The 14,528-nt window shown below is 41.5% G+C and overlaps 2 protein-coding genes across 2 annotated transcripts; one reads left to right on the top strand and one right to left on the bottom strand.

Annotated features, from left to right (window-relative positions):
* Window positions 1-2,386: 2,386 nt before the first annotated feature.
* Window positions 2,387-7,775, bottom strand: PIG-B (phosphatidylinositol glycan anchor biosynthesis class B). Its single transcript, XM_080281183.1, has 8 exons — window positions 7,657-7,775; window positions 6,911-7,028; window positions 6,245-6,470; window positions 5,251-5,398; window positions 4,315-4,578; window positions 3,731-3,859; window positions 3,369-3,545; window positions 2,387-2,702 (listed from the first exon to the last, which is right to left on the bottom strand). The coding sequence occupies exons 1-8, from the start codon at window positions 7,773-7,775 to the stop codon at window positions 2,387-2,389; spliced, it is 1,497 nt and encodes a 498-aa protein (XP_080137309.1).
* An 892-nt stretch (window positions 7,776-8,667) lies between these two features.
* On the top strand, window positions 8,668-14,246 carry Gdap1 (ganglioside induced differentiation associated protein 1). Its single transcript, XM_080281187.1, has 6 exons — window positions 8,668-8,757; window positions 10,124-10,316; window positions 11,227-11,409; window positions 12,940-13,143; window positions 13,741-13,913; window positions 14,097-14,246. The coding sequence occupies exons 1-6, from the start codon at window positions 8,668-8,670 to the stop codon at window positions 14,244-14,246; spliced, it is 993 nt and encodes a 330-aa protein (XP_080137313.1).
* The last annotated feature ends 282 nt before the right edge of the window (window positions 14,247-14,528 follow it).

Here is a 14,528-nt window from a genome sequence, read left to right as displayed (position 1 = left end):
AGTTGAGCAGAGGGTGTTGCGATGGTTTGGGCATATGGAGAGAATGGATAATGAGCGATTGGTGAAAAAGATAACTAGATCTGATGTGAGAGGTGTAAGGCTGAGAGGAAGACCACGAATAGGATGGATGGATAGTGTGAAGAGAGCGCTGGATGCGAGAGGGATGTCTGTCCAGCAAGGAAGAGTGGCTGTGCGTGACAGAAATAAATGGAGAGAAATTGTGAATAAATAAGTGATGACGCAGCCCTGAGGGGATATTCTCCCGCATTTGGTCTGATCAGCTAGTCAGGTCAGGTGCGGGTAAGGGGATGGGTATGTTATGATGTGGCAGGGGTAAACCAGCTCTGCTGTCGGGCCCTGCTGCGGATGTCACTGATTGCATTGCGCAGTTGACCCTTGTGTGGTGTGGTGCGGTGAGGATCTGTCTGTTCTCCCCTTTGGGGCTAAGATGTGAATGAATGTGTTTAAATGGATGAGTAAATGGAGAGTGTGTCGTCCTGTCTCAGCTACCTCCCTTTCCTTGGGGGAAGCAGCCTAGGTATATAGATAGATAGATATGCATATGACACAATGTAAGGTAAAGGAGGTAATGTACAAAGATAAAGGCATATCAATTATGTGACTCTAATCTAGTCACATGGAGAGACAGGCTGACGAATGAGGATATAAAGGAGCGTTGTGGTGTGGATGTGATAGGAAGCGTTATGAGGAACACACTGAGGTGGTTTGGCCAGGTGGAGAGGATGGAGGGTGAAAGACTGACGAAGAGAGTGTATGTGAGTGAGGTGGAGGGGGGAAATGGGAGGGGGAGGCCGAGGATGAGATGGAGGATGGGGTGGAGAGGTATATGAGAGAGGGGGGTGTGAGTTGGGAGCAGGGCAGTGAAATGGCGGGGGACAGGGCGACGTGGAGGCAATTTGTTTGTGGCCACCCCAAACGGGATTGAGGCGTCTGGCAATAGATAGATAGATAGATAATCTAATTATCTTGCTACCAATGGCTATTATAAAATACTACTTATTTATGATAGAAAAAAGATACTAGATCACTCACACTTCTCACTCACATTCAGCAAATGACTGCTGATTCAACTCTTGTACAATAAAAATTGAACAAACATATGGGCTACATTTAATTAAACCTAAATTAGATTTAAAATACAATCCTAAAGAAAATGTGCTTTTGTGTGAATGGACCCAAGGAGTTAAAAAATGACCCTTTAATAGAGCATGAGGCTGTTGCTTGCAAATGTGCTTGTTCTCAAAAGAGTGATTTTGACACTACTATTGGTATCTGCCTAAATGGTCACAGCTGAATAATTATTACAAAAATGCCTTTAAAAATCCATGCCAGACACTCAATGCAGGGATGATCTGCTACTATTAGCTCACACCCATGCTTAAAGTAAGAGTTCTCAATTGTGCACGCTATTACTTCATACAGTACACTGGTGAGGCACAGTTTCTACCCACTCTCTACTCCTATCCCTGACAGGATGTATGTCACAGAAAGGAATTCACACAAGACAGTGACCTGTTGTTCAGTTTTAAGCCGTGTCCACATCGAATGCTTGCTGGTACAGGTGGGTGTGGTCAGGAGTTTTGCACAACTATTGTTGCATGTGGCCAAGCAGCTTGTCTGGCTGAGCAAGTCCGTCAACTACAGGAAAGCAATTGCTTCTGTGGGGCCGCCCTACAGGTACAGTACAATGCAAACACTGTGTAGTGATCAGGCACCATCTTGTGGTAGACACTGCAGCACCAGGGTCAGGGGCCTTCCCCACTGAAAGGTGCAAGGAAATATGAGGAGGTTTGGCTCCTGGGTGGACAATACAGTTGTTCCGCCCAGGGTGCACAGCATCACCACATGTAAACTCCTGGTCAGTGTGCAAGTGGAAGCAAAACTATTATGGGATACAATGATGCAGAAATCCTGCCTGCGCCAGCAAGCAATTCGTGTGGATGTAACTTAAGGTTAGCTATAGCTAATTCAATGCTTTGCTAGACAAAGAACAGAGTGCAATGTCACTAACGTAGTTTAAAGGAGCTCCAAATGACACATTAGGCCTTTGTTCAGTGTCAAAACCTGGCTATGACATCCTTTCAGCAGGGCAAAGGGGCAGAGGATAAGCAGAACCTCTGACTTGCATGTGTACTGTACAATAATCCCAGTTTTGCTTTTCTAGGCAGGCGTTAGTAATTCCTTAGTATACAGTATGTCCTATAAAGAGGTCCATCCAGTCCAATATAAACACACAGTACTGCCAAACTGTCTGAAACTTGAAGCTTTTCTGTAATGACGAAACAAGAAGGGACTGTACTTCCATGACAATTACAAAAAGCAGTCAGTGTTATAGTTAATCTGGGATAATGGACAGCTAACTTCATTATCTGCAGAAAATCAGCAAGCGCTTACTCCTCCTCCCATCATCCACGTGAGAATTGAAGAGATCGTGACATAAGCGGAAGTGGTTGTGAGTCAGAAAACCTTTTATCCTGGTTCTGAGCACATCAAATAAGACAATAAAACTTGGAATGGGTTTGTAATACTCCGGCGTGCTCTGCAGGTCTTCACCATACTCATGGTGCAACCAGGCCATCGGATCCATCTCAAATAAATCAGCTTCGTCCGTGTAGTTCTCCTGGTGCTTCAGGTTTGGCTCGCACGTAAGGAAACGCATTGGAATCTTGCGATGAAGATGGCTGAAAATATAACAGAAAAAGCCAATACCTTTATGACATGCATGGTGCCCTCTCTCTCTCTCTCATTTAACCTGGGATACTCATACAATAATGAGTATCCCTCTTACAGTGATATCATTTATAATATTATCTTAAGCTCTTAACAATATTGAAGCCTTTGAGCTGGGCTTTCACAGAGATATTTGGCTGGTATTATGTTGAAGGACTGTCTGTGTTGTTAAAGTCAGGTGAATAAGATATCATAAGTGTGTCGTACTGTGAAGGGTTGCATTACAGAAAGAGCCGAGATGATTGCCTGTGAACTGTATTTTGTGTTAGCGGGGAAGCAGGGATGGGTGATGACCAAGTTATACTCTGACTAGGTGTGCTCATGCTTTCCTGGGAAGAACAGTTAAAACAGCTACATTCATGATTACCAAGTACCAACTGCTGAATGGTCATGAAGGGAGGTAACCAATTTGGGTGCAAGTTTTAGGGAAGGAAATTTGCATGACCTTCATTTCCATTCTGTGGGATAATGAACACTTAAGTTTGTATTATTAAAACTGACCCTTGCTGACTACACTGCTATGTGGGATGCAGGCTGATCACAGGTGTCCCATAAGTGACCATATAATTTACGTGTTTGCTCACACCTTTGCAATAATAATCTGGGTGTTAATATACCTGTAGTATGGTGTGGAGTGACAGGGTGTGAGGAAGAGTATCTGTGTGCGTGCAGGGGGCGGTGGCAGTTCCTCCCGTAGAGCGGCCAGAACATCGAGGGGTGCACGCTGGTGCACTAGCCCAAAGTACAAAAACATCACCAGGTTAGGCAGCACCAGCAATGCCACCAGTCCCCATCTGTTTGGTATGGTGGTCTATGGTTAGTCTTCATCATGACAACTAAACCTATCACTGAAACTTTTAGTCACAATAATTATGTCAATTACTGACAAATTAAGGAGGGGGGGAAAAGAAGAAGAAAAAAAGCACTGCATATAGATACCAGTACATAGAGAACCTGAGATTGCATGTACAGTACATACCTGAGAGAGCTGGAGTGGCCGAAGCGTTTGTGTCGAGCAGCCAGTTGGAAGGCCATGTAGTCCCCAGCTACAATCATGCAAAGTGGCAGCAATGGCAGCAGAAAACGAAACTCCTTGTGTCCAAGAAAGCTGAAGTGAAATACAGGGAGTAAAGGACTATCAAAAGCTGATTCACATCATGAAGTTTTACATAATCTTACCAAACATATAAACTATACTCTGTTTACTTTAATTAAATGTAAAACTTCCATTTCTCTACCTTGAATGCAGAGTTATACTAAGAGATAAGCACTAAAATATGATGCTAGTCATAAAGAAGTGCTGTGAAAGGATGTAGTGTTATGGAATTGTCTTATTCTGATGATACGGTACAGGAAATAAGCTGCAAAAGGATGAAAATCTGCTCCAAATTAAAGTGAATGAACTATAACATTACAGTATCCAACAACAGACTGACATAACATCCTTGTGTCTGGCTGGGCATGGAATTATGACCTGGTAAGAGATGCATACTGGGTAAAACTGGCAGGGGTACCAAAAATAAAGTACAAAATAAACTACCAGGTTGAGAGGGTTATTCTTACCTATAAACCAGTACTGAAAAGCCACAGACGGAGAGAAGATCCTTGTGTCTGGCTGGGTGTGAGACTATGGCCAGGATTAGTGGTATGAGGTGGGTGGTGAGGGTGGCAGGGAGGCCTTGTGTCAGGTACCAGTGCCACGGCTGGGTGCCATAATGTGATGCCAGGCCAGACATGACGTTGAACTCGGCAAACTTCCATGGCACTAATACCCACTGTCCATAATACCAGCTGTCCACATACACAGTGAAAACTGCCGTGACAGCTCTGTTGGTATAAAAAGTATGTAAAAATTATTATATAACAAGATGTGAAAATTAAAACTCACAGGTTCCAAGAAAACAATTGGTTATGATTTTCCAGTCTTCTAGATTCAAAGTATGCTTTAGAATAAATATATTAACCAGTTAGCAACAGAAACTGCAAAACACTGGCCTATCATCATAATACTGGCCAATGAGGATGGATTATAAGGTACTCCATTACAGATGAAGCACAGGGATAAGATTTACCGATTCTTTACAAACATAATGCTCTGAGGCTGCAATTCTGATACAGTACATTGATTACAAACATCTCCAGTATATGTTAAATGAATCAGGGAACAAAAGAGGGATTCTGATTACACAACTGTACTTAAAACAGCAACAGCTACAAAATGCAAATGCTCTGCTGAACACCATACTGAATAAAATTACAGGGAAAGATCTAAGTGGAGTATAATGCCTGGGATGGTTATTAACGTCACTATAAGATATCCCCAAAACTGAACAAAATAATCCAGTGAAAGCAAAAATATAAGAACTATCACTGTACACAAGGGATTAACAGAGATTTTCTTATGCCTTCTAGCAGAGGCTTCTCAAAATCAGTATAAAAATGATCCAGCAGTAAGAACAGAATCAAAAATAAGTCATCATACAGGAGGTATTAGCTTACACAATAACGAGGGTTGAGAACATAAGCCGCATTTTAGAAGGTGTCAGATAGAGGTGTTGTATGAAGAGAGGCACGAAGGGTATGGCAGCTGTCGGCCTCACACTACATGCCAGACCCACAAGCCATAGGTAACTGGCACTGCTGGTTCCTGAAAGAGTAGATTAAATTAAGATCTGTGTAGTGATTTCTTTCATACTTTACTCTTGCTACTGCCATATAATTATATTAAGTACAAAGGACATGGCAACTGTTGGCTTCACACTACACCACAAGCCACATGCAGACAATACTGTTGGCTGCTGAAAGAGTACAAGACTAGCTTAACTCCTATCCAGTGACAGCTTTCTACTGGATCCTTACTACTGACACTACTGTAGGTTAAGTACACTGACTATAAACTTGTAGTGTACAAGCCTGTCTAGCATTGAATCCTACATAAGCTGCATTTCTTTACCACTGTGTCCTCCTGGGGAACTGGTATGTGGCTGAGACTTAAAAAAAAAAAAAAAAAAAAAAAAAAAAAAAAAGGGTGGGTGTTAAATTCATTGTGTACAAGTCTGCCTGGCAGTTGATCCTAGCAGCATAAAATTTGGATTAATGGGCTCCTGTACAAGTCTGCCTGGCACTGGATCCTGCAGTAAAAAGCCTGGACTGATGGTCTCCACATGTAGGCCTATGGAGGCTATTATCCTCACCATTTGATCAGATGGGTTCAATGATCCCCCACTATACTACAAAACTGACCTCTGAGTCAATTAATTGTTTCCTGGGTTATTTCCCTACACAGTATCTTCTAAAAACTGACCACTAGTTACTTTTATATACAGTACTTACAAAAATCTGATCTCCTGGTTGTTTTTCTACAGCTTATAAAAAAACTGGTCTATGGTTGGTTTTCTATTCTATTCCCCCCTCCCCACCCTTCTTTTCAGTACTATAACCATCTCTCCTTCTTATTACAGGGATACGGTATGTCTCTGTTCCTATCCCTCACCACTCTGTCCTCTCCAGGGGTAGCGGCAGAAGGCAGCTAAGAGTAGCGTCATCTCCACACACGAGGTGAGGGTTCGGGGGGAACAGTATTCAAGGAACCAGGATGACGCGATGCACACAATGGCCCAGGATGCAGAGGGACGTCCATACAGTTTCTGACACAACTGCCAGGCTTGGTAGTCCCCCAGTGCAAACACCAAAGCATGGATAGTCCTTGGTAAATGAATCTGTGGAAGCAAATGATGGAACTGCAAATGGTGTGTTAGGCTACGTTATACAGATAGCATTATGGAACAGTACTTTACTTTAACATGGCCTAAAACTGTCATCTCTCCATCTTGAAGGTTCAGTTGTAACAATATGTTAACACTAGAATATGATGTTAAACAAGAAGTGCTATGGAAAGGATGTACAGCTGCAGTACTGTCTTATTCTGATGCTGAGCTTTGTTAAATAAGCTGCAAAAGGACAATATTCTGAGTCAAATCATCATCATCATCCCAACCTCTTTTTCCCAACCAACAATGGAGTGAGGTAGTACCGGTATCCAAAAAGCATGGAAAAAGAAACATGACAGAGGGAGTGCTAATCAACAGTATGCCTTGTGAAATGGGTCAGGCACTCATTCCCTCACCATTTAAGCCCCTGGAGTCCTGGCTCCACTTACCAAAAAGAATGGGTAATCAAGTCTTATAATGGCCAGCAGTTTATAGACAGCAGCTATTAACAATGGATACAAGGCTCCTCGGATGCCTTCATGCCACTCCCACGTCCTGTATCCATAACTGTAATAATAGGGTTCAAAATTAGTAATAAATCTGTAGCAATATTTGTTAATGTAATATCGAGGTACAAAATTAGTATATGTTCAGTAAGCAGTTAATCCTATCATTATGCAATTTGTCTTTGTTATATGTTGAGAATGTGTTCCTCAACATCACAACTTTTCCAAAAAACTGCTACTGTAAACTGAGAGAAACTGGCAAATCAACTTTACAGGTAGGTTGCAAAGAATGAACAATGTTTCTTTCCTTTACATATGACTTAAGGGCAAAAGAGGATGTCAAAGTAGTTATACAGCTATAACAATGACTGCCTGTCACTGTGTTATATATAAAAAGTAAGTAAAGTTCTACCTGTCCACAACCAGAAGTCTTAACCCTAGAAGAGGTAGCTACAAATGAATCACCTCCACATCATTCTGTCCTCTACCATAACGCTGGTCTCTAATTCACGCCTCCTCTATACACAACTACAATCCATCCCTCCATTTCATCCCTGGTCTCCCATTTCCCCTTCACCCTTCCACCTCACTCACAAATACTCTCCCAGTCAGTCTCTCATTCAATTCTTTCCATATGGCCTCAGTATCTCAAGTATCAGTAGGTAAAATGACAAGCTCTAAAAGCCAACCCAAATGCCATGTGGTGGGCAATCTCGGTGGCCTGCCAGTACTCATCCGGGACAAACCAGGTCTGCACCAAAGGGACGCTCAGCAGACGCAGGGTGACAAACAGGGGAAAGGCTATCATCATTATTGAATCTGGAAAATAATGGAAAAAATCTAATTGGGTGCAAGGTGAGGAACATGGTAAATGCTCTCATCATTTTCAGAGCTGAAAAATAATAATACTCCTGAGATGCAGGGTGATGAGTGAATGCTGCTGTCATTATGCCCTCAGCTGGAATTTATCTTTTTTTAGTTTCTTGTGGAGAAAATGTTGTTATCTGACACTAATCCTGTCAAATATCTACTACCTCAAACTCTAAAAAGGCCAAAATCAACCAGGTCACACTACACAGAGCAATACAGAATGTCTGAAAACAATATGCACGCAAACCTACCCAACCTACACTATCTTAGCTAGACCTAACCCAACCTAACTCCATAATATACTTTTGTTTTATGTTACAGTACATCATTTTAGCTCATTTCTGCTGTCTCAGGTAAATTCAGGACCAAATCACTTGAGGATAAAGGACTCTTCACTCACTATTCTTAAAATTTACCACTATGTGAAGAAACTACTTTGATGTCTTTGAAAAGGTGACAAGCAGCTACAGTATTCTAGGCGCCACGAGATTCTTATGACAGATAAAACATGTAAAAAGATGAAAAAAATATAAAAACTGGCTTTAAATGCAGTGGGAATGTAAACGCCACAACCTGAGGCGTATCCAAACATGACAGCTGGAGAGAATATGGTAAAAACCGCCATATTATTCCCTCCGGCTCTTTGAAATAACTGGTTTTAACTAGAAATTTTGATCTGGAGGCTTTGTTTATTTTCTATTGACTTTAAAGGAGGCTTCTTGCATTGGTAATGACTATAATATGAGTGTGAAGTAACCCCCCAGCCGGTGTTGTTGTGGTCATCAGCTGGACGGCCACGACCCCCCAACGCCGCCTCTCGCCTCACCAAAATGACGTCCACGGAGAATAATAGTAATGGCAATGGCAATGGAAACTCCCTCAAGTTGTATTACTGGTACACATCCTTCTACTCGCAAAGGGTGAGTGGCAAGGGGTGAGCAGGGGAGCTGTAATATGGGGGATGGTGAGGCCTTGCAGCTGTCCTAGCGACATACAGTATTCATGTCATTTACTGTATGTGCCTAATATTTTGTGCTGCTTCTCGGAATGACCGTCAAATCTCCTAAATCCCATTAAGTTTTACATTGCCAAGTGTTCTGTGTTGTGCTGTATTCTGAGTTTCAATAAAATAAAGCTGTTGCCAGTTATGTAATCGTGAAAATTATTATTCATCCTTTCAGCCCCAGGACGTTCTTTATATTTTTAGTGCAGCTGATGTTAGGTAGTTGTATTCAGCATACCATAGAGAAAACATACTCAGGCTGAAAAGAATAGAATAATTATTCTTAATCTCTTCAGTCTGAGGATAACATCCTTTTTTAAGTATATATTGGCTAGTGCCAGATGTCAGCATACACAAAATCAGTAATAAAATAGTTGATATAGGCAAGGACAGCCATTTATGTGATGCAGATATATGTTTCACCAGTGGCTGCTACAGCCAGTATGGCATACACAATGCCGGCCGGCTATTGAGGTTTTTCAGACGATCATTCTTTCCCCAGGCTATTCTGGGGTGGAATCATATATTTCATATTGATAATAGCCGCATCCTTGACATTTAAAACCCAGATCACCAGTCCCCATATTCCTATGTTCGTTCATTTGTTTGTTTTCAAAGGCTCCAACATGTTTGCATGCATTAGCCTAGGTCACCTAATGGCGGCTCCCCGTGCTGCTAGATCTCTGACAGCTTCCCTATTCAGTCCCTTATTCCTGAAGTCACACTCAATGACCTCTTCCCAGGTCTTTTTCGGTCAACCTCTCAGAACCATACCCCTAACATTAACGCCTCTCACCTTCTGCACCCAGTAATCATCCCCCATCCTCGCCACATGCCCAGACCATTTCAATCTACCTCTCCCCATCACAACACCGATACACTCCTGTCCCATCCAACCCCTCAACTCTTCCACAGTAAACCTAACCCACCAAGGCCTCGCACTGAGGGATGCTCAGCACATGCACTTAATCGTTGTCATTCCTACCCCCATTTAATAATCCCTTGCATAACCCATCCATATTATGTGTGCATCAGTGCTGAGGGTCTGTAGCCCTTCCAGTTGGCAGGATGGGAGATTCAGGTGGCAGGAGTGATCCAGTTCCATCAGGTGAAAGTAAATGATTATACTCTCAGTGACTAGTTAGGATATTCAGCCTCAGTTGCGTATGCTGATGACTCTTAATGAGAAGTGTGCGCTGTTCAAGACTGCTAACAGGAAGACTAAATTACAAGACATGACTGTACTGGAGTGAACAAGTTGTCATGTTCAGCCTTTGTTCCAGGTGCTGATGGCCCTGTACGAGAAGCGTGTGCCGTTCAAGACTCGTGTGGTGAACCTATCGGCCATGGAACAGTACGAGCCATGGTTCCTGCGGCTTAACCCACGTGCAGAGGTGCCGGTGCTTACAGATGGCGTCAAAGTCATCCCAGACTCGGTGCGCATTGTGGAGTATCTGGAGGACAACTTTTCTAATGGTTTGTACTTGCCACATGCACTTCATGATTACAGCAATAATACATTAGTTCTCCAGTTTATATTAAAAAAAAAAAAACTCTGGGAGTACTCTGTTGAAGTGGCCCGCTTTTCTGCAGTCTTGATGAGCCTGGAGTTGTACCTACCACTACAGTACTAATATGACGATGATGAACTGTTCAAACATAGTCCATAATATGTGTGAAGAAAATTATCATAGAGCAGGTTGTAATGTTCTTAGTATTTGTGAATTGAGAGAGTTAAAGGTATCATGTTGGAGTATGCAAGTATCTGAAGACAGTGCCCAACCATTCTCTATTGATGTGTAGCAATTTTTTGAACTAAAAGTGTGGAGTTCCAGTTTATTTTTTTATTTTTTATTTTTTTTCCGCCAGGTATCCCCGAAGGGCTAAGGTGTTGCCCCTGGGTAGAGGACTTTGGATTGGAGCGTGTAGCATTTTATGACCAGATGCCCATAAAATGCTACACGCTCCAATCCAAAGTCCTCTACCCAGGGGCAATGCTGTACATTAATGGTCAATGGTTTATATCACTGTAGATGCAGGTAATATATACAAAATTATGTAAAGTTCAGCTGTACATAATGAATTTTGTAGGAATATACCTAATTTTGGAGATGATATTGTTGTAACCCCAGGCTCCTCTGACCATAAAGCCTGGTGGAGTGAAGCTGAAGCTGCCATTCTCTTACAGTCCTCCATCCTCCTTCTGGGGGATGAGGAGGGAGCTGAGGAACAGGAGCTTCCCAATTACCGTATATTGGTGCACTGAGGTGAAGGTGTCCTAGCTGAGCTTTGAAATGTTTACCGTAACTGTTATACATCATATGATATTAATACTACTAAATCTTGTGCTCAGATGATACCAGTAACTATATATATAATTTTACAGGTGATTTTGGCCAGTTAACACCCAAGGAGAAGGGAAGTGAGGAAAGCAAGAAGATACAGAAGTACAGAGATCTGCTTGAGAGTCTTGCCATCTCAGTCATAACGTTTGGATCCGCCACCAACCCAGACTTTCTAGACAACCCCAAGCCTCCATTTACCCCAGTTGTTATAAAGAGGCTGGCAGGTTTGTGCGTTATGTATGTGTATAATAAATTTCTCCTTGCTTCAGCTACAGATAGTCTTGTATGAAGAATTCCTTCTATGTCCTTTATATCTGATTAACTTAAACTGAAGATCAGTCAGTCTAGATGATGGTATCATTTGTCAGCTGATATTCCAGAAAATTAACTTACAGTACAATCCCAGTTAACCGGGTGGCTTGGGGAATTTACCTTCCCGGTTACAGATTTTTCCCGTATTTCTGATTTTCAAGTCAAATCTATACAAAGGCTATCACAGCAGTAAATACAGTTCAGGTACTCACCAGTCACATTAGGGGTTACACTAAGAGATTCCGCCTGAAAAACTGCCTTGTAAACACACACCATGGTCATAACGCACGTGTGCAATGTCTAGCAACTTGCAGTAATGCAAATTACACCAGTCCATTGTTTACCGAATTACTGTATTCATTATATGTACTGTACTCATAAAAATTGAAAAATAAAATAAAGAAATAAAAGCTTGAACATTTATTAGTGAACTGATGATGTGTTAAGACTGCACTGTAGAATTACCACAACACCTGTGCCCCCACGTGAGTTTGTTTACGTTTCCGACTTCTTCTTCTTCCCTACCTGACCTCCATCACTCCACCCCTCACCCGCCACTCAGCTGTTTTGCAGAAAATAAAATAAATGATGTACGTATGAAATGGAGGCATATTATTTATTTTTCTTCCAACAAAGTAAACTTTCATTCCTATTAACATTTATATTCAGCCATTAGTGTTTTATAATGTTCGCCTTTTTCAAGTCTGTTGCATATGTCCAGCTTCTGTTTCAAGGTAAGCACGATACGCTTACGTTTAGTTTGCACTTCAGGCATTTTGGAGTGTACAAATTACCGTCTATCAGAGGAACACAACAGCAAATGACCTTGTTTACTGTCTGGTGGCAAAACGCAGACTGGTGATTTTTGGAGGGTGTGGAGGATGACTGAATTCAAGTAGGGGAAAGAGGGGGAGAGGAGGGGTGGTTAAGAGGATTTGCTAGGGATTTACATCAGCCGGAAATGCCTTCACCTCGCTTTGTCTGACTTCCCCCAGCCTCACGTGACACAATCAAACGGCGGTTTGGCGGTCCATTCAAATTGGCGCACAGTTATAACTTACTGACATTTTTACCAGCCCTTGAATTTTCCCGTTGTTCTGAGTATTCCGTTTGTCTGGATACCGGATAGCTGGGATTGTACTGTATTTCCATTTTTCATTTTTAACTTTTTACGTAAGATAATTCTCTAGTATAATAGTCATTAAGTATAATAATAATTTAATTTCTGTTTTGTGTAAACAGACTAACTTTTGTACAACAGAGTCATCAGTATGGGGGTTACTGTGTAGGAATAGCACACTCCATTGGTTCTTGCAGCATTCTCCATTTTGACTTTTTTTTTTTTTTAGTGCTTAGTATTCCTGATGAGCAACCTGATTGTATGCTGAAATATTTCCTTACCAATATATATCATTAGTGATACATATATATATTTTTTCCAGATTTTGCCAAGAATCGACCAACAGTGATAAGGGATTTTGCTGAGAGAACCCCTGAGTTCCGAGAGAAACTCCTTGAAAAGGCCAGGGAGGTGGAAGAGGGAAGTTTCAAACAGGTGCAGAGCAAGAAGGCAGTGGAGAAGGTGTTGACAGAGCTGGAGGGTGTATTGCAGACTGTGGAGGATGAACTGGCCTCACATACAGATGGTTTGTGTTTGTTGTCTGGTTAAGTGTTATCATAGGTACAAATAATATTTTGTCAGAGAAAATTGGAGTGCCTTAATTTTGATTTGGCTGTCTGTTTACTTTCTCTTAGAAAAAGTAGGTGGTGGAGAGGGATGCCTTCATGTGGTGGCACTTAAGTGATCTGCACTTTGGTAACTTAGCTTCGGATCCTCCTACACTCTGAAAGGTGTGATGAGGATTGGCTGTCTGACAGTAATTATGGATTATGCCATTAATTGTGATTGGAGTATTTTGTCTGCTGTGGCTAGATACATGAATTTTTTTGAAAATTGGGATCAAAAGTGGTATGATTAAGAGTAAACATTTGTTAAGGATAATTGTCATGATTAAAGAATAAAATTTAAAATGCGATGACACGTTAAGATTTGAAATCTGTTGACATTCATTCATTCATCATCTAATCCAGTGTTGCCCCATGAGGAGTGTAGGAAAATGTATTGACACACACAAAAATTATAAATATAGGTATGTGATTGCAGAAGGGTATTACCCTTTCAATAGTCTCTCACTCTGAAGTTCATTCTTGGCTCAGTTTTATGTGTTGATAACTCTACCCAGACCAGTGTGAGTGGTGGCTGTGTGGGGCCATGTTAAGCATCGCAGACATAGACCTGGCCATCCTGTTGAATCGTCTCTACCAGCTTGGCTTTGAGTGCAGATATTGGGCCCAGGGCAAGAGGCCACACTTGGAGGCTTACTGGGAGAGGATACAGCAGAGGAGTTCATTCAAGGTACATTATTTTATATATCTGTTTGTTGTTGGAAGGTAATTGTCTGATTTTGACACTTGGTTTGGTTTACCTCCCAGTTTATGGAAAACTTCAGCAGACATATGAAACCTATTGAGAAATGGAAATACTGTACTGTAGTATTAGATTTGACATCACTGTACATTTTTATTTATTTATTTTCAGAGGGCCACATACTTCTCAGCTAATGCAGTGCGCCTGACTATGCTTCGAGGAGCACTGAAGGGCAAAAAAGGTTTATTAGCATCCTTAACAGCAGCCATAGGAGTAGCGGTAGTGTCGTACATAGTGTATCGAAGAGTCCAAAAGTCATAGGGAACAGGCAGGGAATATTGATTTTTTTTTTTCCTTTATTTTTTTCAGAGCTTGAATATCTTTGCTTACTGGTGTACTGTATACTGTTATTTTTTTAATACTTATGCAGGTTTTATGCTTATCATATTTTTAGGGGAGAGAGACAAATAATTATCATGCATATTTCATTCAAGATATTGTCATGGAGGGGTGATGTTTTGGGGTGGATTGTAAATTGAGGTCTTGAAGGTTTGTGTGAAGGCTTTAGTTAGTGTATACACAGTTGTGGTAATGTTCTTGTTC

This window comes from Coenobita brevimanus, chromosome 88, assembly GCF_032717465.1.
Source record: "Coenobita brevimanus isolate Jiangsu-jjx chromosome 88, ASM3271746v2, whole genome shotgun sequence".
Lineage (NCBI taxonomy): Eukaryota > Metazoa > Arthropoda > Malacostraca > Decapoda > Coenobitidae > Coenobita > Coenobita brevimanus.
Note: the sequence above shows the minus strand (reverse complement) of the source record. Positions and strands in the feature narration are given on the sequence as shown.

Coding starts and splice junctions, on each gene's coding strand:
- Gdap1 (XM_080281187.1), top strand. CDS start 8,668: ATGACGTCCACGGAGAATAATAGTAATGGCAATGGCAATGGAAACTCC. Junction 11,410..12,939: donor TGTTATAAAGAGGCTGGCAG/GTTTGTGCGTTA, acceptor TATTTTTTCCAG/ATTTTGCCAAGAATCGACCA. Junction 13,144..13,740: donor ACTGGCCTCACATACAGATG/GTTTGTGTTTGT, acceptor AACTCTACCCAG/ACCAGTGTGAGTGGTGGCTG.
- PIG-B (XM_080281183.1), bottom strand. CDS start 7,775: ATGATAGCCTTTCCCCTGTTTGTCACCCTGCGTCTGCTGAGCGTCCCT. Junction 7,029..7,656: donor GCCCACCACATGGCATTTGG/GTTGGCTTTTAG, acceptor CTATTATTACAG/TTATGGATACAGGACGTGGG. Junction 3,860..4,314: donor TTTTCAGTACTGGTTTATAG/GTAAGAATAACC, acceptor ATTTCACTTCAG/CTTTCTTGGACACAAGGAGT.